Source organism: Callithrix jacchus, chromosome 2 (genome assembly GCF_049354715.1).
Source record: "Callithrix jacchus isolate 240 chromosome 2, calJac240_pri, whole genome shotgun sequence".
In the NCBI taxonomy this organism is placed as follows: domain Eukaryota; kingdom Metazoa; phylum Chordata; class Mammalia; order Primates; family Cebidae; genus Callithrix; species Callithrix jacchus.
The window spans coordinates 96799521-96823222 of NC_133503.1; the positions used below are offsets into that span (position 1 = coordinate 96799521).

Here is a 23702-nt window from a genome sequence, read left to right on the forward strand (position 1 = left end):
TCCACTTCAGCTGTCAGGCTCTTCCTCACAGAGTAACTTGGGGAGAGCCATTGGAAAGAAGTTTTGTTTTCTGGCCTGATGATGCCATGCAAACTTAAGCCCCACAGCCCACACATAATATTTAGGGTCACCATATAACCCGGCTCGCTGGTAACACACCTGATTTATGTCTTTTGTCCTCAAGATTCATAACACTTACCTTCATTCTCAAAAGGGTTGCTTTTGGGATGATAGGTTTTTAATGCGGTTATGCTACTTGTGGGAATGAAGGGAAGGAAACGCATCTCTGCTTCAGTACTCTAATCTCTTCCTTTCTGTCACCACAGCTCCATTCGGCAGCCCTGGCATCACTAAAGGGAGATATAGTGGAGCTTAATAAACGTCTCCAGCAAACAGAGAGGGAACGGGACCTTCTGGAAAAGAAATTGGCCAAGGCACAGGTAAGGAATCTAGAAAGATTTCTTTTTTTCTTTAAAAAACAAAAACAAACGAACAAAAAACCTTAATTTTAAGATAAAACATGGGTATAGAAATTCCCGCAAAACAAATTACAGCTTTAGCAGCAAATACTGTGTCTTAGTCTGCTCTGGCTGCTGTAACAAATACCATAGATTTGTGCCTTAAACAACATTTATTTGTCACGGTTCCAGAAGCTACAAAGTCCAGGGTGCCTATCGAGGGATCCCTTCGAGATGGCTACCTTTTTTTTTTTTGAGACAGGGTCTTGCTCTGTCACCCAAGCTGGAGTGCAGTGGCATGATCATGGCTCACTGCAGCCTCAACCTCCCAGGCTCAAGCAATCCTCACACCACAGCCTCCCAAGTAGCTGGGACTATCAGCTGATTTTTTGTATTTTCTGTAGATTTGGGGTTTTGCCATATTGTCCAGTCTGGTCTTGAAGTGCTGAGTTCAAGCGATCCTCTTGCCTTGGCCTTCTAAAGTTCTGGGATTTCAGGCATGAGCCATCGTGCATAGCCTTTTAATTACCTTGTTAATATTAATTTTCTTCCCTTGCTTTGATTTTTCAAGGACTTCTAATATTTGTATGTTAGATCGTCTTTATCTGTTACTATTTTAAATGTTTTCTATCTTTTAAAAATTATTTCTCTTTTCTATTTCTCTTGGGATGTTTTATGTTGTTTTTAACCTTTTTTTGCCTTCTAGTATAGTCATTTCTGAAAAACATTTTCAATCTATTTCAGATTCTTTTCTCACTTCTGAATTTTTCTGATTCCTAATTATGTTCCTTTCTGTCTCATGTCTTTTAGTTTATTTTGAAATAGTAGGCTATTATTTGGAGTGTTTTTGTGTGGGGGATTTTGTTTTTGGTCTGTGCTGTGGCATGCTTTTATGGTTTATAAGGATGTTCTGACCTTATTTTGTATAACTTAGTATGGGATTTGACATCAGTATTTTTCTGTTTTTCATTTTCATGTGAAAAATAATTTCCTTGAACTTTCAGGGGGCAGAGTTTAAAGTGGCTTTCTAAAGTGATGTGAACCTAGCCTTCTGTTGTTTTCTTGTTGTCAAAAATGGCAGCCTACTTTCTGTCACACTCTGGCTCTATTCCTTTTACCTGCTTTTATCTGGATTTTTTCTTTCCTTTGTCACTGTAATTCCCATCCTGTTCAATTTTATTTCCACTCCCAGCAGTTTCTCTTCCTGGAAGGCAGCCCTGAGGGCAGTCTCCAAAGTTCACAGTGACTAGCCTGCTGTATGTAGCCTCCTCAGATCTTACTGTGGGCCCCCTGCACTTACTCTTTGATCAGGCAAAATTCCTCCTAGTGTTAGCTACTATTCCCCAATTGGGCATTCTTATGTTCCTGTGAATACTTTTTGGTTTTTTAGGAGTTTTTCAAGTTCTCAGATACATCAACCTTGTTTCCTTCTGATTCTCGCCATGGTGGTGCCACTCAGATCTTATGGATGATGTTGGCTTCTTCTTACCTGCTTGTATTTTCTAGTTCTCGGGCATACATTGCTCCAGGCTTTGGGCTCTACTTTGTAGGTGCTTTCTTTATTTTTATGTGGGAATTCAGAGAAATTTAAAAACCAGGCTTCTATAGGCTTTCATAATGACCTATGGAAATTTTTTGAAAACTTTCATGTCTCATAATCAAAGATTATTTGAGCAGAGGGAAAAGATTCTCTGTACTTAAGATCATCCACTTTCATGTTCAATGGGCATCTGAGGAAGATTATCTTGATTACCGAAAGATAAATGAGTAGCTCAGCAAGGCCACCAGTGCCTTTTCTTACCATAGGGTGTCATACATGACAAAAATTTTCAGTTTTTACTTAGATGAAAATGTTACTTAAAATATTTTCCTTCTGATCATAAAAGTAATAAAATAGTGATGAAAAAAACAGAAAGCATTAGAATATTTCAGTGGTAATCTCTGAACTGAAACTTTTTTAGTGCTTTTTTTTTTGTTTTACAGTGTTTTTTAAGAGAAAATTGTTATTTTTGTATTTTAAAACAGCAACTAAATGGTGGTGACTATGTTTTCTAATTTACACCCACCCAAAGTCAACCATCATTAGCAATTCTTATTGATGAGAATTTGTTTTAAAAAAATTGTGAATGTGTTTAATCAGAAGCTGGCATGTACAATAGTCTTGGATTTTAAAAAGGAACCAGGAAGGTATTTATTAAAATTTAAACCTACAAAGACAGCTTATACAGAGGAGGTAAGAGGATAATAGAAATTTTTTTCTCTGCTAAGTCAAGGATTGATTCAGCTCTTTTTTTCACTTACGGTCAAGCTGTCCTCCTGAAATAGCTTTTGATGACTGATTTTACCCCTGATGATGGTGGTCACATCATAGAACCATTTATTGACTCTCTTATTTGCGTTCTTAGTGAAATAGATTTAAAAATTACTCTCTGCTCTTTTCACTGGAAATTTCTTCCCAGTTCATATACTGGAACCTAGGAAAGAGAACATGAAAAAAATGTCAGACTTCCCATCTCATATCTTTTAAAAGATGAAATTTATGCAAGAAAAAAATAAGAACAATAAAGTGACTGTGCCACATCTTCTGTGTTATATGCTGTGGTAAAAGATTCATGTTTCAGGCTTTACCAGATTGTGGAAGAGCAAATTCATGTGTAAATTTATGCTTTGTGGCTCTGGTAAGTTTTACCAGCTCTCTAAATATTGTAGTGCTATGATTAAAATGTAAAATGTAAATGGTGGTTATGTTCAACAGGCATTACCAAGAGAGCTGCAACATCTGTTGAATAATCATTAGTGGTGACACTAGAACTGGTTGAATAAAAGAAGGCTTCTTTTATATGCTCACGATGTCAGCTAGTAGGTAGAGTTTTGAGAATAGCAGTATGAAGGGAAGAGCCCAATATCAATATGATGGAGACGACATACTGCTTCTATATTAATTTTCTATTGCTGTGTAATAAATTGCCATGAACTGACTGGCTGAAAACAGCACACTCCTATCTTCCCAAATGGAATAGGGCACAGACATGCACCAACATTCTACAGCCCGGCGGGGACTGAGCCTGTGGGAAACTGGCTAAGATCATATACAGTCCTGATTTGATGCTTTTAGCATATTTGCTATTTATTTAGTACCAACAGTGATTTTCAATTACTGCATTTTTAAGTGCTTCAGAAGTGACTATATCAAATAAGTTTCTGAACCCATTTAAAATCGGTGAGCAGCAATGTGGAACACTTTCTATTTCTAAGCTGTTTATCTTTGGAAAGCAAGTCTCCTGAATTTTCTACCTCTTGGCTTTCGGGAAGAGAACACACACAGTTTTCCTTAAGTGGAAAGGAGAGAGTGTTTTCTTCTTCCCTTGTTTTCTGAGATGTAGTTGGCATGCATTGTCTTTGTTAGGGTCACCCCATTCCATTCCTTTCCTATTGGTTTATACTTCTCTTTGGTAAACTACTCCAGCTGCTTTGCTCCTTAATGGCATTTCCACTTGTCCTGGTGCCTCTTTGTTTAGCCAGCCCACTTTCCCCTTAGCAAGGGAATCTGGGCAAGAGCTTAAGGGTGAGGGTGGGAACACCCCAAATAGTGTTAGTTGTGACAAATCCTGTGTGACCCTGAGAGGGTAACAACACTTGTTAGCATATTTTAAAAGGGAGTGGTACTAACCTGCTTCACGGGATGGTTGAGAGGGTTAACAAATTAATGATGGCCTTGCATTTTCCAAGAACCTAGTTCGTAATGCTCTTAGATTTGACAGCTGACAGTAATGTGATGATTAAAGATCAGTGGCCTCGGTGGAGTAAGATAAAACCCGGTGAAGAACATTAACAAAACCATAAAGCTGCTTAGCGTCACCACACTGCACGGGGTTTTTCCAACAGGGGCTCAAGTTCTCAGGCCAGACTGTCTCAAGGCTGACTCAGGGCTTTATCCCTGGATTGCACCACAGCAGGGATGAGCCTAAAGGATTTTGTTCTCAGTGGTTGAAATGATGATGTTGTTTGTTTTTATTGCACATTTTTGCATATAGGCAATTTCACTGATTTATGTGACTAGACACAAGTATTTATATGAATTTTTAATTTGCTTCATCATCATGACAGGAAAGCTAAGATCTCAAGAAGAAACTCAGGGTATGTATTAAGTGCCAGATGAAACTTGGGAGAAACAAAATTTCATCATATCCCATCTCAATCATTTTTTTCTTTTCCTTTCAAACTGAAAATCTGTAGTTGTGTGACAAATATAGACTCCTAATGATATTGACCTCCAGAAATTAATGGCAGGCAAGACATTGCAACCGCAGGCTCTCTGGCTTTGTGGCACTGTACTTTCAGTCAAAAATTGAATATGGGCTAGGAGGAGGGAGAACCCTGGATGCAATCACCTGTAATGGCAGAAAAAAAATAGTAGCATGTTATTTGAGACCCTTTTTTATTTTATTCAGTTGAAATTGTGTGGGGTGTTTCTGTCCAGTAGAGAGAAGAAAATAATCTCTAACTTATAAATTGTAGTAGAAGAAACTGCCTTTGGTCCCAGAGGATGCTAAGTAAATTATCACTGAATAATTGACTTTGGAAGCTAAAGCTGGCTTGTTGGAAGCTGGAGAGACTTTGAATTCCCTGTTTTACGCCCCCTTGTGTCTCCTTTTCTGTTTTTATCCTCCCAGGGGGTTGAAGAGAGAGCTCTTTGGCCTTTCCCAGCTCTCTTTGGTATTGTAAGGCCTAACATTCATGCTTCCTGGAGTTCACAGAAGAGTTTCAGGGTCTGAGGACAAGGTACCACCTAAGATCCTTGGGTAAATGATAAAGAGGATATAAGCCCACAGGTCAGGGAGCTGGGGGAGGAAGAGGGGAGAAGATTGTGGCTACAACAGCTTCTATCCCTTGATGGCATAAACAGAAATCAGAGGGATATTTGTTACCTGCGTTACAGTAAATAAATCAGTTGCTCCACATTTAGTCTGTTTTCTCATCTACAAAATGATGGTGTCCTCAAGCTATGCTGTGAAAACAAAGAGTTTCAAATTTTCAGTGGCCTAAGATACCAAAGATTTATTTCTTGTTATTGAGGGCTCACTGGGCCTGGCAGGGGACTCTCTGCTGTATTGTCCCTACCCAGGCTCCAAAACTGAGGGCCTCTACCATCTGGAATCTTGTTAGTGGCCCTGGCCTGGGGAAGGGAATGTGGTAAGTCTGGCAGGAGCTCTTAAAGGCTTCTAGGCAAAATGGTGTATATTCATTCATATCTTATTGGCCAAAGTAAGTGGCATGGCTGTATTTAGCTTCAAACAGGAGGAGCATAATCCTGCCATGTGCATGGATGGAGGCAAATCAGAGGCTGGATGCCGCAGGGGTACTTATACCACATGGTGGTCCTGGTGGATGGAGCATTATGTATATAAGAAATTAATGGGGAGAAATGAACGGTATTCAGAAAACAATGTGTTAGGGGAATTAAGAAAAAAAATGTGTGGGTCTTGTATCAATTTTTTGAAAGCCTGTACCATTCTTAAATTTTTAACTTAAAAACTGGAAAACATATGCAAATATTAAGTAATAATTGTAGAAGTAAACCTCTTTTCCCTCTTTGGTTGTCGTCGTTGTGTTACCTTCCCAGATGAGGCCTTAAAGGAACTCGTGCTCCTAGGTAACTCTTAAGTGAAGGTGCAGTGTTGAGCCTGGCCTACCCTGTGTCCTTATTAAACAAAACACGTGAAATCACGCACCATCACGAGTTAAAAAGTGCTCTTCCAGGGCTGGGTGCAGTGGCTCACGCCTATAATCTCAGCACTTTGGGAGGCTGATGCAGTTGGTGAAACCAGATCTCTATTAAAATAGAAAAATTAGCTGGGTGTGATGGTACATCCCGGTAATCCCAGCTACTTGGGAGGCTGAGGCATGAGAATCACTTGAACCCAGGAGGTGGAGGTTGCAGTGAGCTGAGATCATCCCACTGCACTCCAGCCTGGGCGACAGAGCAAGACTCCGTCTCAAAAAGAAAAAAAAGCAGTGTTCTCCCAGGTCATGAAAACTCAAGGTGATGAGAGGCAACAGGTCAGTAATAAACTAGAGTGTGGTGACAGAAGTTGGCCTCACTAATAGGCCGTTCCCGCCTATGTGGGAGGTCACCAAGGCAGGAAAGCTCGCAATGGTGCACAGAATGGCTTCGTCTGCCCTGGGTGCCACCTGCTCATCTTCCACTTTTCCTGCAGTCAAGTGCCACATTCCCGGGGTTGTCTTGTGAACAGTTGGATGGATGCTGTTAAACAAGGGTGTTGTGTTGGTTCTTTTGGCTTTTGCAAGTGATGGCTTGTTTCCTCCTACGCCCTTGTCCTGTGGGAGTTGCTCTGTGTTTCCCTGCACTATAGCTTGGAAATACTCTGCGAATTTTCACTAAGCTTTGGGATCAGTGTTTCAGCCTCTGTGGCTGGGTGCTATGAGTGTGCACAAATGAGTGAAGTATGTTTAATAAGAGTAGTTGATTTGTGCAGATGAACTTTGAGCAGTGGCTTCTCAGCCATTGATACATTCACTGGCTAGAAGTCTGTTCGATAATTATTTTCCAGTATTCTCTTTTCGATGGGGAAAGAATCCTCAGGACACCATCCTGGTATTTCTTCTTCTCCCCACCCTCCCACTTCTATCCCTGTTTCATGTTCACCAGAAAAGAAGTCTGGGATTCTTTCAGTCCACTGGAAGCTGTGACGACAGTTACCTTCAAAATGTGTTGTATTTACCTCCCCCATAGCACCCAGCACAGTCTCATTTACATAATAATAAATCAAGAAAGTTCTGATATGTACAGAAGTATTACATTATAATATTACATCGTATGCTATCTTTTAAAAACATACTTATGGAAAAATACAGGAATGTAAATTAAATACCTTTGCCCTTAGCTAAAAATTTTTTTCCCCTCCAATATATTCTTGTTACCTCTCCCAAATTAATGCTTGAGCTCCGAATATACATCGAGTCTTTTTTTGTCCATCTAGCTGCAAGCCCTATTCCATCTGACTGAATCACCAGGTTTCGTGTTGCCTCTTGTTCATACAGGTATCCTCCAGGCAGGCTTCCCAGTTAGAGGCCAGGGGAAAGATGGTGCAATAGCGGATAGCACACTCTCCCTCTCCATCTGGTATCCTGGGCAGCCCCACAGGGTCTTTTTTAAGTGAAAGCAAGTTTATTAAAGAAACAAAAGAATGGCTACTCCATAGGCAGCACATCAGCAAAAGCTGCTGGTTGGCCAGGGTCACATCTTTTAGGCAGTTCACATCAGTCAGTAGGGATGCCGAAGCATGATCTTTTGGTGGTTGTCAACTGATGGTGTGCCTTTGTCAACTGATGGTGTGCCTTTCTCTATATAAACCTTTGAACATCTTCATTGTTAATTGGACTTTGCAGTTTCTTGTCAGCCCAGGTGGTGGTAGTGACCTGTTGGCTTAAAAGAAGAAATAATGAGTGGGGAAGTAAGGGAAAGTGAGAGCTCATTGAGTGTGTAAGTGGATATGTTTCGCAGTAATTTGTGGCCCTAGAGAACTGAATGTGGAAAACCAAAGAGGAGGAACTAGCAACTTGGCACCTTAGGAGTCACAGCATGGACGAGATCCAGGTCAGAGACAGAATTTTTTTTTTTTTAATTTTGAGATAGAGTTTCACTCTTGTTGCCCAGGCTGGAGTGCAGTGGCACGATCTCAGTTCACTGCAACTTCTGCCTCCCAGGTTCAAGCGATTCTCCTGCTTCAGCCTCCTGAGTAGCTGGGATTACAGGCATGCCCCACCACACCCAGCTAATTTTGCATTTTTAGTAGAGACTGGGTTTCTCCATGTTGGTCAGGCTGGTCTTGAACTCCCAACCTCAGGTGATCAGCCAACCATGGCCTCCCAAAGTGCTGGGATTACGGGCGTGGGTCACCAAGCTAGCCCCAGAGACAGAATTTTATCCAAAGGGCCACTGAGGTCTGGAACTGGTGACCTGCATGAGAGTGTCTATACATGTTCACACAACACGCGTGTGCGTGCACACACACACGCGCGCGCTCTGAGGTTGGGAATCGAGAGAGGCTAATAGCAGGAGCTTGTAGATGTGCTGCAGGTCTGAGAGGAACAGTGTTCTGTTCTTAGTGTGTTCCAGAGAAATATGAAGCTCTTTCATTTATTGATAGAAATTGCCTTTGAGATCCTGTCATTTTGTGGACTTCTCTTGTTCTTTAAGTATGTAGGATCATGGATGAGAAAGGTCTAGCTTCATGGAAAGACTGTCTGGCTGGTTATCTGTTTAGGAAAGCCTCCACTAGATGTGCCTTTCACTCGACCTTGATCCTTGCCTCTGTTCCCACTTATGTTTTGTGGGCTTGACCTTGAGTGGAGGTTATTTGATGTTTCAGGTTGTCACTAAGAACAGTAGTTCACAGGAGTATTTTCCTGACAGTAACTATCCCTCTAGGGCTGTGATAAAGCAATCAACAACCTTGTTGCCTCCAGTCTTGTTTCTGGAGCTCTGAGGTAACCCCCAAGAATTTACGTAACTACTGATCCAGCTGTTGCTGAGGTGCGGCCCTACCATGACTGATAGCAATTTATTTGTCAGACTTCTTTGTTGAGTACTTCTATTTCAGTCTTGAGTTAGGCTTAGCATAATCTCTTTATCATTGAAAGCCTTTTCTCCCTGCTCTGGGTTATGCCTTTGGAAACTTAGCCAGTTTAGGGAGGGCGGGGGAGGTAGTGGGTGAGAAGTCCTTCTCTTTCCCTGCCTGCCACCGGGCCTGGAGGTGCAAACCTGCAGAGCCGGAAAGCACATATGGCTTTTGGCACTAAGAAAACCTTGTTGAAGATGAAATTGAAGTTCCTCTGCTGACAGGAAATTAATCACAGCTGAAGGTAGTAGACAAGGACACAAGCTAGACTACTTGTTCCATCACTGAGGAGTATTTTAATATTATATAAATGAGTTATTAGGCACAGTGATTGGTCGGGATTGAGAGGGGTAGAGAGAAGTAAAAGAGGTGAACAGGTTCCTCAGGATTTAAAATGGCTACAGAAATGTTTCTGTAACTCTGCTGCCTCTTAGTCCGTGAAACTCTGAGCAAGGAAGCTCCTCTGCCTCTTATATCAGTATTTCTGCTAAGCAATTTTCATGGTGGCAGTTCATCCTCATCTGTTCATTCTGTGACACTCCTAGATCACCCATGGTGAACCAAGCCATTTACCAGTGCTAGGCCAAATAATGAAAACACCTACTTCCTGCCCTCCAGGAGCTTATAGTCTGGGAGACAATGATATTGGAAAGCATTAAATTTGCAGATAAGAAGGTGGATCATACCATTTAGGATTATTTGGTTGAAAAAATGGCTGAAACAGTCCCTGACAAACTTCAGCAAAGAAGGAGTGAATTGGCAAAAAAGGAAACTGAACAACCATAAAGGAATTTGGGAAGGAAGCTGTAGGTAGCAGGAACTAAGAGGCTCTTCAAGGCTCTGTGAATCAACTCCATGCAACCTTGTACACATTTGCTCAAGATTGAAATTCTCTTTAGGACTTATCTGCTGGATCTAGCTTGGACCACTTGCCTGTTTCTTGGCTAGAGGAAAGTGGGGTACTTGGACAGTGTGTAATGGCAGAGGGACTGTTTGCCAAAGAGAGAAAGAGTGCTAGAAAGGCACTCTAGTATCCACCAGGGGAATTATAAAATCCAGCCATGAATTTGTTTCCTGGGATTGTCAGCTGATGGGCTGACATACATTTTAGTTGGAGCATACTCAGCTTTGGCATGGTTTGAGGCCACAAAGCTTGGAATCACCCACCTATAGGTGCATGAATTCATCAGCACTTCTGTCCTTTTCCCTTATTCTCAGTGCGAGCAGTCCCACCTCATGAGAGAGCATGAGGATGTCCAGGAGCGAACGACACTTCGCTATGAGGAGCGCATCACAGAGCTCCACAGCGTCATTGCAGAGCTCAACAAGAAGATAGACCGTCTGCAAGGCACCACCATCAGGTACACGGCTCCCGTCGGCTTCCACTCCACCCTTTCTGCTAGACACTCTGTCTTAGAGCTGAAGTAGCCCCAACTATTAATACTTTTAACTCCAAGACCAAAGTTCTGGTTTGTAGATTATAAACTAGATTATAATGATGTTTTCTTTGTATCTATGGCTTTTAAAGTATATATTTCTCTTTTCTTTGTTAATCATGTGCTTTCACCTTCCTTATTACATTCTGATTTGGGTCCTTACAATAACCCTGGAAGGTAGACAGGGTGGGGGTTGCGGTCCTCAGTTTATTGATAAGGAAATGGAATCAGAAGTTGAGCGAAATGCTTTAGTCATGAGTTCTAAATGGAGCCCCTCTGTCTTAGATACCAATGTCCCTGCTGCCCCTTTTATTCATTGGATCGACTCTAAATATGCAAACTGTGCCCTTCCCTTGGAGATTTTGAGAGATTTATGAATGTAGCTTATAACTAAGCATTATGTAGGCTTCTAGATAATCTGATTATATTTTGAGCTTACGTCAAATTGCTCTACCAACATGGATTTATCCTCTTACTGGACTACTAAGGCAGGGGGCAAGATTTGATCCATCATTTTACTGGTGAAAAAGCTGGGGCTTAAAGAGAGTGACTGCCTTGTTAATATTAGCAGAGGAAAGAGGTGGGTCAGAGCCCAGAATATCTCTGCTTTTACTGAATTTTCTTTTCATAACAAATAGGGATTCTGCCTTCCTTCCTTACTAATCCCTTGGCTTCTGAGTCTCCTGCTACAGTGATTAGTTGGTTCTATCTGCCCTGTTCTTCAGAGGAGAGGTTTGCTTTAAGAGACTTACTAAGCCATGGATGAGAACATTTTCATGTTCCTGGTGATGCTCAGGGAACAGCTGGAGGACAGCAAATGGCTGGCACCTACCTTTTTGGAGAAAGAGCGCTTTGTTCACCGAATGCTTATACAAGCCACAATTTTAAAACAGTTTCAGAGGCAGCTACTTTAAACTCTTCTTCTAGAAGTCAGAGGAAACTTTGGATGCGGTTTGTTCCAACACCGAGAGTCACAGTAATAACCGGGCTTCTTGATGAGGCTACTAAGGGCATCTGTTTTCTGGGTAAAATAGTGGAAAAATTTGCACTGAGCTGGAGCCACACAATAAACTGCATATTCTGATTTAGAACCTCAAGGCCTTTAAATTGTATATTGGTCTTCAGAGTGATTGTAGGTTAGAAGTACATGAGCAGAGAAGAATTTTTAGCCCAAAGGAATGATTATAGCAGATTTAAAGGAGCCTGACATAGGACACTGGCAAATTTGTGATTTTTATTAAAACATATTGCACTTTTAGACACTTGAGAAAGTGAAAGCAAATGGGCTCAGTACATTGTGAAAAATACGAAATGTAAAAAAAATACACATCACTTAGAAATCTCAATTTCAAGATGTTTAAATTGAATATAACGACCAAACTTCTTTATGCTGAAATGCAGTGAGCTTCTTGACCAGAAACATATATTGGTGCCTTTAATTTAAAGGAAGACTACATCTGTGGAGATGTCATATTAAACTCTGCCAGTTTGCATTATGTAAATGAGCTGGCCCCTCCTTGAGGGGATTCCCTGCAAGGCTGGAAGACACGTAGACATGTAGACCAATGAGACAAGGCTTTTCTTGTCCTCCGAGCTCCTGAGGCTTAGGCATCTCCCCAGCCCTCAGCACTCCAGCAAATCGGTTTGGCCTCTGAATTACTCGGGGTTCTCCAGAGGGACAGAATCCAATAGAACACAGAGATTAGATATACATCTATAAAGATATGAAAGGGGATTTATTAGGAGGATTGGCTCATGTGATCATGGAGTCTGAGAAGTTTCACGATAGGCTGACTACAAACTTGAGATCCTGGGATGCTGGCGGTGTGGCCCAGTCCAAGTTTGAAAACCTCACAGCCAGAGAAGCTGATGATGTAATTGTCAGTCCAAGCCAAAGGCTTGAGAACCTGGGGGAACACAAGTGCAGGTCTTGGAGTCCAAGGGCTGGAGAGTCAGGAGTTCTGATGTCCAAAGTCAGGAGAAGAATATCCCACCTCCAGAAAGAGGGAGGGTGAATTTGTCTTTTCCTTTTTTGTTCTATCCAGACCCCCAGCCTGTTGGATGGTGCCCACATACACTAAGGGTGGATCTTCCCCACTCAGTCCAACAACTCACATACCAGTCTCCTCTGGAACACCCTCACATACACACCCAGAAATAATGCTTTAACATTTCTCTCAGGTATTCTTTAATCTAGTGAAGTTGACACCTAAAATGAATCATCACCGTCTCAGCTCTTAATAGGCTGTGATGGGCCAAATGCAGTAGGAACTGGGCACCCTGGATGAACTTCTGACTGCCTTAGCATATCAAGGTTCTACAGAATTGCTTGTCATACTAGACAGACACCATGTACTAGTACCATTATAGACTTTGGTGTCATTTAAATCTGGCCTCAGTTAAGAATTTATTGGAGAAGCTAAAAATCATTATTAAGGGAATAGTTTATATAAGCTATGCTATATCCACCTGTAAGCTATACTGAATTGCTCAAGGAAAGAAAATGACAATCTCATAGTTTTCTATTTTTATCTCAGGTCACAATCAAAAGCACCAGGCACCTTCTGTGACTGCCCTAGAAGACTCTCCCATCCCTTATAGTCACAATGCTAATGTAGCCAAAAATCAGATATGGCAGGTTGCAGAATAATTCTAATGTAAATTGAATTCATAGCCCCATCAGATCTCTTAAGTGAAGATTAAGCATTTGTAGGAACAGATAAAATAGTGAGAATTTCAATGAGAATGTTTAGGTAGATTCAAATAAATTTAAATGCCTAGAAACTACAAGTCCCACTGAGCTCCCCTTCCTACACAAAGAGTTCTCCCTCCTCATCTGATAAAGCAAGTCCTATCTTGCTTAGAGACTCTATGACTATTTCATGCCAGGTAGGAAGTGGCAAATATAATCATGTCCTATTCCTACTTAATTCATCTTTATCTTTAGGCCTAAAAGTGGTCAAATTTCATCCTGTTCCAAAGAGATAGATAAGTAGAAAATCCCACCTGGAAAGATACAAGTAACACACTGGAAGATTTGTAAGATTCCATTAATTTACATTTAATAAAACTTGGGGAATATGTGTGAGATTAGGAACTGAGCATTCTAGACCAGGAAGCGAGGAATTCAATGTTGGACTGATCATGAATTTATTGATAGGATGTTTCCTGTAAAAGATTCTGGATTCAGTATGTTAGTATGTTATACTAATCAAACTAGTGTTCACCAGTTTGATTAACTGAAAACAAGGTTCAACAAAGGACTCTACATTAAATTATTTTGAAATGCCAGAACTTTCCTAATATAATCAAGAAAAAGTTCAGAGGTGTGAGGAGTCAGAAATGTTGACCAGGAGTTAACGTCCTTAAAATGGGGTCTTTAATAACACTGAGTAACTGGAGTCAATGTGGGCTTGGTTGCTGTATTGGTCCACAAGGTCACAATAGTAATCAAAAAGGTTTGACCTGCTAGGGATTGCTGTAGTGGCTAACTAAGCATGAGATCTCTAGAGCTGATATAAATGGGGAGTCTACTAAAGTTTTACTTGATCACTGTAGTCAAACTCTGGTCTGGTGAGCAGAGACTTTTGCCATCACAGTGGATAATCATGGCCTCTTATCCAGTTTGCTCACCCAGGTAATAATAGGCCAGTTATAGAACCAGAGCCCCTGGATGAAGGGGAAGATGTATACAATCATACCACAGGTGGATACAGTAAATTTTCCTTTTATCCCTTCAGACAGAATGGCAGGCACTTAGAAGGGAGAGTGTACAGTGGGGAAAAGAGAGAACTAAATTCTGAGGTAGATTACTAGACAGTGGGTCTAAGCAGATAGCCCATGGAGCTCTAAAATACTGGTGGTTCACAAGTCAGAGTAGGGACTTATGAAGGCAGCTTGGGCTGCCATAACAAAATATAGACAAGGCAGCTTACACGACAGCAGTGTATTTCAGTTCTGGTGGCTGGGAACTCTGAGATTAAGACACAGATAATTTATTTCCCCATTGAGGCTCTGTTCCTGGCTTGCAGATGGCCACTTTCTCACTGTGACCTCACATGGTGGGAAGAGAGAAAGAGGAAACAAGCTCTGTGCTGTATCTTCATGTGAGAGCACCAATCCCATCATGAAGACCCCACCCTCATGATCTCATCTAAACCTAATTCCCGTCCAAAGGCCCTATCCCCAAATACCATCACATTGGATATTAGTGCTTCAACATAAGAATTTTGGTGGGGGCTGGGCACAGTGGTCATGCCTATAATCCCAGCACTTTGGAAGGCTAAGACAGGTAGATTACTTGAGGACAGGAGTTTGAGATCAGCCTGGCCAACACTGCGAAACCCTATCTCTACCAAAAAGTACAAAAGATAGCTGGGTGTGGTAGTTCACCCCTATAATCCCAACTATTTGGGATGCTGAGGCAGGAGAATTGCTCGAACCCAGGAGGTAGAGGTTGCAGTGAGCCAAGGTTGCACTGCACTCCAGCCTGGGCGATAGAGTTGAGACCCCTTCTCAAAAAAAAGAAAAGAAAAGAAAAGAAAAAAAAGAAAAGAAAAGAAAAGAAAAGAAAAGAAAAGAAAGGAAGGAAGGAAGGAAGGAAGGAAGGAAGGAAGGAAGGAAGGAAGGAAGGAAAGAAAGAAAGAATTTTGATGCACAATTTAGTTCCTAGGACCTTCTGTGACTACCCTAGAAGACTCTCCCATCCTTTATAACCACAGGGCTAATGTAGCCAAAAATCAGACACTGCAGGTTGCTGAAAGTCATCTGATAAGTAGCATTTTGGACTAAGTCCAAACAATAGTGGACCTAGTTATGGCACCATCTGAGAGGTAACCTTTTTTGACACCCTAGAGATGGGGTAAATGCTCCCAACTAGCAACAGTATATATGGTGTTGTGTTTTGTGGATTGAGAGAGTAGAAGTGGTTCTTCTTATACATGCAGCTAAAAATCTACTGTAAAAATTATTGCTTCTTCTACCCTGACACCAAATGCAGACAGGAGCATAACGAAAACAAAACAAAAAAACCCCAACAACTTCAGGCTAATATCACTAATGAAAATGAGGTAAAAATCCTCAACAAAATACTAGCAAACAAAATGCAACACCACAGTAAAAAGATCATTCATCATGATCAAGTGGGATTCATCACAGGGATGCAAATATGGTTCAACATAAGCAAATCGGTAAACTCGATATACCACATTAACAGAATAAAGGAAAAACCTGATTATTTCAATAGAGGACAGGAAAGTTTTTGATAAAATTTATTGCTTTATGATAAAAACCCTTATCAAAATGGGTAAAAAGGGACATATTGATATGGTTTGGCTCCGTGTCCCACCCAAATCTCATCTTGAATTGTAATCCCCATATGTTGAGGAAGGGAGGGAGGTGACTGGATCATGGGGGTGGTTTTTCCCACCCTGTTCTTATGATTGTGAGTGAGTTCTGACAAGAGCTGATGGTTTTATACGTAGTTGACAGTTGCTCCTTCAGATGTTTACACTCTCTCCTGCTGCCTTGAGAAGGTGCCTGCTTCCCCTTCTACCATAATTGTCAGTTTTCTGAGGCCTCTCCAGCCATGCAGGAACTGTGAGTCAATTAAAGCTCTTTCCTGTATAAGTTACCCAGTCTCAGGGAAGTTCTTTATACTAGTTTGAGAACAGGCTAATACACATATCTCAAAATAATAAAGGCAACCTATGACAAAACCGTGGCTAACATCATAGTGAATGGGGAAAAATTGAAGGCCTTTCCTCTAAAGACTGGAACAAGACAAGAATGCCCACTTTCATCACTGTTACTCAGTGTAATATGGGAAGTCCTGGCTAGAGCAATTAGGAAAGAAAAAGAAATAAAGGATATCCAAATTGGAAAGGTAGAAGTCAAATTCGCCTTGTTCACAGAATTATCCTGTTCACAGATGACATTATCTTATATATAGAAACCCCTGAATACTCTAACAAAAAAACTCCTAAAACTGGTAAATTCAATAAAGTTACAGGATATGAAATCAACACATAAAAATCATTGGCATCTCTATATACCAATAATAATCAGAGAACCAAGTAAGTCAATTTAATTTACAATAGCTAAAAAGATCTAAATTTTGATTCCTTGCTTGCAATCCTAGCAGGTAAATACATTAATTAATTAATTACTAATTAATTAATTTTGATTCTTATATAATTCTTATAATTGCTTCTAAACCAGGAGAGCTATGGTTACTCAGTCTTCAACCAACTAATTCTACCTATAGGGATATTAATGCATATATTATTAATCTTATCAGAAGATGTCTTACTGTCTTACCTGTGCCATTACTAGGTCTAGATTTATTTATATTTTCTTATCATTTTGCGTCCCTGTTTACATCACTAGGTCTAAAAGCAGACTCCTTCAGGAGTAGAGATTGTGGATTACTTCATTAAATAAATAAATAAATCTAACCAACCGAGTTGCTAGCTAAAGAAAGTAAGGATTTCCTAGTAGGAGAAGGAAGTAGTAAATACCAGCTATAGCCTGTAACCAGAAGCAATGGCTAGGCTATGCATATTTTCTTGCTTTTATGTATATATGCATTTCCCTCTTATTTTCTACTATCATTTTATTTAATTAATTTATTTTTTGAGGCAGAGTCTCACCCTGTCACAAATGGGCTCGAGTGCAGTGGCCCAATCTCGGCTCACTGCAACCTCCAGTTCCTGGGTTCAAACAATTCCCATGCCTCAGCCTGCAGAGTAGTTAGGATTACAGGTGTGCACCACCATGCCTGGCTTTTTTTTTTTTTTTTTTTAGTAGAGACAGGGTTTCACCATGTTGGCCAGGATGGTCTCAAACTCCTGGCCTCAGGTGATCTGCTCACCTTGGCCTCCCAAAGTGCTGGGATTACTGGTGTGAGCCACCACGTCCAGCCTCTCCTATCATTTTATATAGGATGAGTTGGTATTGGTGAAACTTATAAGTTAGTAAGTGGGTTACATATCTAGGGGGGTTTCAGTAGCATTTATATATGCCAGCAGTGAAGAATCTAAATGCAAAATCAAGAAAGCAATCCTACTTATGATAGCTACAAAAATTATAAAATACCTAGGAATTAATTTAACCAAAGAAGTTAAAGATCTCTACAGGTAAAATTACAAAACTCTCATTAAACTGAAGAAGACACAAACAAATGGAAAGATCCCATGCTCATGAATTGGAAGAATTAATATTGTTAACCTATTTATGCCTAGTGTTCCATTATTGGAATGCTAAGCTTGTGGGAGTTATTTATATCCTACTCTTCAAGGTCATCGCCAAGGTCTGATTTTTCACATACAAAAAAATGCAGCCTCCAGCATAAATGGGTTAAAATGTTAGTACTACCCAGTGATCTATAGAGTCACTGTAATCCCTATCAAAATACCAGTGTCATTTTTCACAGAAATAGAAAAAGGAATCCCAAAATGTATATGGAACCACACACACACACACCCCCCAAACCCAAATAGCCAAAGCCAAAAAAATAATGCTGGAGGTATCACCCTACTTGAGTTCAAATTATACTACAAAGCTGTGGTAACCAAAACAGCACAGGACTGGCACAAAAGCAGACCCATAGACCAGTGAAACATAATAGAGAATCCAGAAATAATTAACTCATCTACAGTTATCTTATTTTTGACAGAGGCAGCAAGAACATACATTAAGGAAAGAACAGTCTCTTCAATAAATGGTGCTGGGAAAAGTGGATATCCATACACAGAAGAATGAAACCAGACACCAGTCTCTCGCCATATACAAACATCAGCGTGGATTAAAACCTAAACATAAGACCTGAACTATGAAACTACTCAGACAAAACATTAGCAAAATGCACTAAGACATTGAGTCTGGGCAAAGATTTTTTAGTAAGACCTCAAAAGCATAGGCAATGATAGCAAAACTAGATAAATGGGATTACATCAAACTAAAAAGCTTCTAAACAGCAATGGAAATAATAAAAGTGAAAAACTACAGAATGGGAGACAGTATTTGCATACTGTCCATTGGCAAGGAATATAAAGAACTCAATAGTATAAAAAAATCTGATTAAAAATGAGGAAAAGATCTGAATAGACACTGCTCAAAAGAAGACATACAAATAGCCAACAGATAAATGAAAAAGTGTTCAAAATCACAGTGAGATATTATTTCTGCCTAGTTAAAATGGCTTCTACCAAAAACCTAGGGAATAATGGATGCTGGCAAGGGTGTGTGAGAAAGAGGAAGTCTCATACACTCTTGGCAGAAATGTGAATTACTACAACTACTATGTAAGACAGCATGAAGATTCCTAACAAAACTCAAAATAGAACTACCATATCATCCAGTAATTCCCTTACTGCTTATATATCCAAAAGAAAGGACATCAATATATTGAAGAGACACCTGCATTTCTTTGCCTATTGTATCACTATTCGCAATGGCCAAAAATTTGAAATAAGTATAAGTCTCAATCAACAGATGAATGGACGAAAATGTACATAATAGAATATTATCAGGTATAAAAAAAAAAGGAAGAATGAAATCCTCTCACTTGCAGCAACATGAGTGAAACTGGAGGCTGCTATGTTACATGAAAAAAGCCAGAAAGCACAAAAAGACAAATATCGCATGTTCTCAATCATGCGGGCGCCAAGAAAGCGTATCTGATACAGATAGAGGGTAGTTTGGTAGTTGTCAAAGGCTGGGAAGGGTAGGGAGAAGAGGGGGATAAAAAGAGGTTGATTAATAGGTAAAAAATATGTAGGTAGACAGAAGTAAGACCTAGTGTTTGATAATTCAATAGAGAGACTATAGTATTTTATATTTCAAGATAGCTAGTAGAGAACAATTTGAACGTTCCCACCATAAAGAAAAGATAAATGTTGAAGGTGATGGATATCCCACTTATCCTGACTTGATTATTTCACAGTATAAATGTATCAAAATGTCACAGGTACCCTGAAAATGTATATCTATCCTGTAGCAAAGAAAAAGTTACAACTTCTCATTTTTGCAACTTTGAACTCTGCTAGTTTGAAATCTTAGAGAGTTCTCCACCAGAGAATACAAAAATGATTCCATTGACTGCCACCTGGCCTTTTGGGATGCCCCATGCCACTGAACCAACAGGCAAAGAAGGGAGTTACTCTACTGGTGGAATAACTATCAAGAGGAAATTGGAACAGGAGTAGTATGTCTGAAACACATGGGAATCCCTAGGATACCTTCTAGTAATTATCCAGTGGTAAAAGTTAGTAGATTAGATCAACCCAGTACAAGTCAGGCCACTAAGGGCTAGGCCTTTGAGGAATAAAGATTTTGGATTAGTTCATTAAGTAAAGAACTAATTCTAACTAGCTGAAATGCTAGCCAAACAAAGAAAATACAGATTTCCTAGTATAGCCTCATGACCAGTTGCAGAAAAGATGGCTAGGCAGTACATATTTTCTTGCTTGCATATGTGTGTGTATGTGTATATAATAATGGAGAAAATATTTAACATATATGTACTTTTCTTTTTCTTATTATTTTCTCCTATTTATATAGGGTGAGTTGCTGGTGAAACTCATAATTTAGTAGGTAGGTTATATGATATCTAGGTGAGTTTGTCATTGAACTAGAAGAGTGAAGATCATTTCACAATACTGTAAATGATGGTACTTTGGATCTCTCGTTTTGAAAAGATGAACCTATTTGAACTGAATTGAGGGATGACTACAGAGAAGGTTAGTGGCATTGCTATTGCAATTGAGAAACTGTGGTATGGATAAGAGGGTGCATGCAGTTGGTCACTGAGTAGCTAAAGAGGGTAGACTGTGATAGCTGTTGTCTGGCAGTTGATACCATTTCCATCCCTCTCTTTATTCTCCCCAGAATCAAAGAGGACCTGGGAACTACCTCTCAGACTCTCTTACCAGCTGGGTTCTAGATAGAGTTTGAGCTCTGCCGATGAAATGCACTCACATGGGTTTGGAAGGCAGAGAGAGGTGGGGGCCGTTCTCTCTCAGGCCATAGTGGTGTAAAGGCAGTAGCAGTTCCTGATCTCTGAGGGGCTCACGGCCAAAATGGCAAATCTCACAAATCTTGGTGGCCTATGCTCACCTCTCTCTTCTCCAGCCCTTCCAACAATTTTGCAGGCACAGAACTGTCTAAGTTAAATCCTTTCTACTTGAAGCATGCAGTGCAGTTTGTTTTCCTAACTGAACCCTGCCTAATGCATCCTAAATCCTATCTCCTAGGATTAAACACTGAACACTTTATACATATGACCTTCTGAAAAATTTTATTCATGAATATTTTAAACAAATCGGATCATACAATATGCACTCTTTTGTGATATGTGCTTTTTCACTTAACTGTTATGAGTGGCTTTTTTTAATGTTCATCTGACTTGGGGAGGTTATAAACGGGATGGGGGAAATAGAAAAATACATCAGTAGCTCACTGGATGTAAAAAGAAAAGGATTTGTAAGCAAATTATACACGAGATCTTTTCTTTCCCAATGAAGTTTTTTCTTTTCTATAAGCTACTCTCATAACGTCAGCCTCTCACTACCAAGTCTCATGAGTTGTTCATGTTCTCTTCTTCGTCACCCCTTTACTTGTTAGCTCACTGCTCCTATCTGGCTTCTGACTCCAAGTTTACCAAAACCCTCTTGCTATGAACTTAACTGTGGTGCCCCCTTCCCCAAATTCATATATTGAAGCCCTGTCCCCCACTGTGATGGTATTTGGAGATGAGGCATTTAGGAGAGAATCGGGATTAGATGAAGTCAGAAGAGTGGGGCCCTGTCTTAGTCCCTTTGTGTTGCTAGAAAAGAATATCTGAAGCTGGGTGATTTATAAACAGAAGAGGTTTATTTGGCTCATGGTTTTGTAGGCTGTAAAGAAGCCTGGCACTGGCATCTGCTTCTGGTGAGGGCTTCAGGCTGCTTCCACTCTTGGCAGGAGGGAAAGGGGAGCCAGCTGTGCAGAGATCACATGGCCTGAGAGGGAGGATGTGCCAGGCTCTTTCAACAACTCCTTCTCCAGGGAACTAACAGAGTGAGAACTTACCTGCAAGGGAGGGCACTAATTTTCTCATGAGGGATCTACCCCCATGACTCAGACCCACTAGACTCCATCTCCATTACTGGGGATGAAATTTCTACATGAGAGTTGGAGGGGACAGTCATTCAAATAGTAGCAGGCCCTCAAGAAGGTATATTGCCTTTTTTTTTCTTTTTTTTTTTTTAATTATACTTAAGTTCTAGGATACATGTGTAGAACATGCAGGTTTGTTACATAGATATACATGTACCATGGTGGTTTGCTGCACCCATCAACCCATCATCTACATTAAGTATTTCTCCTAATGCCATCTCTCCCTTTGCCCCAATAGACCCTAGTGTGTATGTTCCCCTCCCTGTGCCCATATGTTATCATTGTTTAGCTCCCACTTATGAGTGAGAACGTGTGGTGTTTGGTTTTCTGTTCCTGTGTTAGTTTGCTAAGAATGATGGCTTCCAGCTTCATCCATGTTCCTGCAAAGGACATGAACTCATTCTTTTTTATGGGTGCATAGTATTCCATGGTGTATATTTGCCACATTTTCTTTATCCAGTCTATCCTTGAAGGACATTTGGGTTGGTTCCAAGTCTTTGCTATTGTGAACAGTGCTGCCATAAACATACATGTGAATGTGTCTTTATAGTAGAATGATTTATAATCCTTTGAGTATATACCCAGTAATGGGATTGCTGGGTCAAATGGTGTTTCTAGTTCTAGATCCTGAGGAATTGTCACACTGAGTTCCACAATGGTTGAACTAATTTACACTCCCACCAACAGTGTAAAAGCATTCCTATTTCTCCATATCCTCTCCAGCATCTGTTGTTTCCTGACTTTTTAATGATCACCATTCTAACTGGCATGAGATCGTATCTCAGTGTGGTTTTGATTTGTATTTCTCTAATGACCAGTGATGATGAGCTTTTTTTTCATGTTTGTTGGTCACTTAAATGTATTCTTTTGAAAAGTGTCTGTTCATATCTCTTGCCCACTATTTGATGGGTTTGTTTGTTTTCTGGTATACTGCCTTTTAAGAAGAGACGCCAAACAGCTTGCATGTGTACTCTCTCTCTCCCAGCCATACGAGGACACAGGAAGAAGTCAGCCATCTGCAAGCCAGGAAGAGCCCTCACCAGAAAGCAGCAGTGCTGGACCTTGATCTTGGAGGATCTGGGCTCCAGGATAAATTTGGATAAATTTATTTATCCAAAATAAATTTCTCTTGTTTAAGCCACACTATCTATGGTATTGTTTTCATCACAGCTTGAGCCGACTGAAACATCTTTCTTGAAAATCACCAGTGATTTCTTAAATGAAAAATCCAGTGACCTTTTCTTGTCATTGATCCCTTTCTATGGCATTTGACCCTAGGTCCTCTTTCCTTCCTGATGCACTCTTCTTAAACCTCTAGGCCCCTGCAGACTGTAGATCTTCTCTTCCCTTCACGGAAATTGTCCTTAGCCTAGGCTCCTATCCTGAGCTCTCTCCCTCACACCTTTCACCTCATACAGCAGCAGCCCCAAGGCATAGACCCCTATTCTCTCTGGGATCTCAGCATTGGCACGCAACCCTTCTGCTTACCGGGCCTGCAAAATGCCCCCTCATTTGAGGACAGAGACAACATCCCAGAATCTCTACCTACTGTAATATAATCTGACCACTAAGATTTCAGTCCTGCATCGGGAGCTTGATCTTTCTCCTGATCTTTGCACGCACACTTAGTGGTGTGTTGCTGGTAACATGTACATCTTGGTGTACGTACAGCCAACAACACACAGGCATCTGTTCATCTTCATGTTGTTGCATTTCAAACACCGTAACCAAAACCTCCTTGTCTGTGAGCAAAGCATGTTGTTCTGATTAATTTACAGTCTAAAAAGTAAAATGAAATGAAATAAAAATAAAACCCAGAAAGATAAGATGTGTTTCTCTCTCCTGTTTTCCTGTGTGGTGGTCAGTATCAAACCTTTTTTTAATATTTGAAAGTTCTTGAATATGGGTCTTATATCAACTCTTGTTAAGACAAGAATGGATTGTTATATTCATAGAAGAGCATTTCAAAATTCCATTTGTTCAATTATTCACTAAAAGATTCATAGATG

At 40.4% G+C, this 23702-nt stretch overlaps 2 protein-coding genes across 23 annotated transcripts in view; one reads left to right on the forward strand and one right to left on the reverse strand.

Annotated features, from left to right (window-relative positions):
- MCC (MCC regulator of Wnt signaling pathway) overlaps window positions 1-23702 on the forward strand; it is a 464974-nt gene that overhangs the window by 328390 nt on the left and 112882 nt on the right. For all 4 annotated transcript variants that reach the window (XM_002744705.6, XM_008991678.5, XM_078365032.1 and 1 more), the window contains 2 exons: window positions 327-440; window positions 10319-10461. In XM_002744705.6, coding sequence (XP_002744751.1) covers window positions 327-440; window positions 10319-10461 — 257 coding nt within the window. The remainder of the gene's footprint in view (window positions 1-326; window positions 441-10318; window positions 10462-23702) is intronic.
- LOC128928060 (spermatogenesis-associated protein 31A5-like) overlaps window positions 1-23702 on the reverse strand; it is a 53616-nt gene that overhangs the window by 21528 nt on the left and 8386 nt on the right. For 12 of the 19 annotated variants that reach the window (XR_013532150.1, XR_013532147.1, XR_013532143.1 and 9 more), the window contains 5 exons: window positions 11369-11557; window positions 7401-7905; window positions 5387-5466; window positions 4129-4849; window positions 2760-2932 (listed from right to left, as the gene is read on the reverse strand). The gene's annotated coding sequence lies outside the window, so the exon portion shown is untranslated. The remainder of the gene's footprint in view (window positions 1-2759; window positions 2933-4128; window positions 4850-5386; window positions 5467-7400; window positions 7906-11368; window positions 11558-23702) is intronic. The other 7 variants (XR_013532153.1, XR_013532158.1, XR_013532157.1 and 4 more) reach the window with 5 other exon arrangements.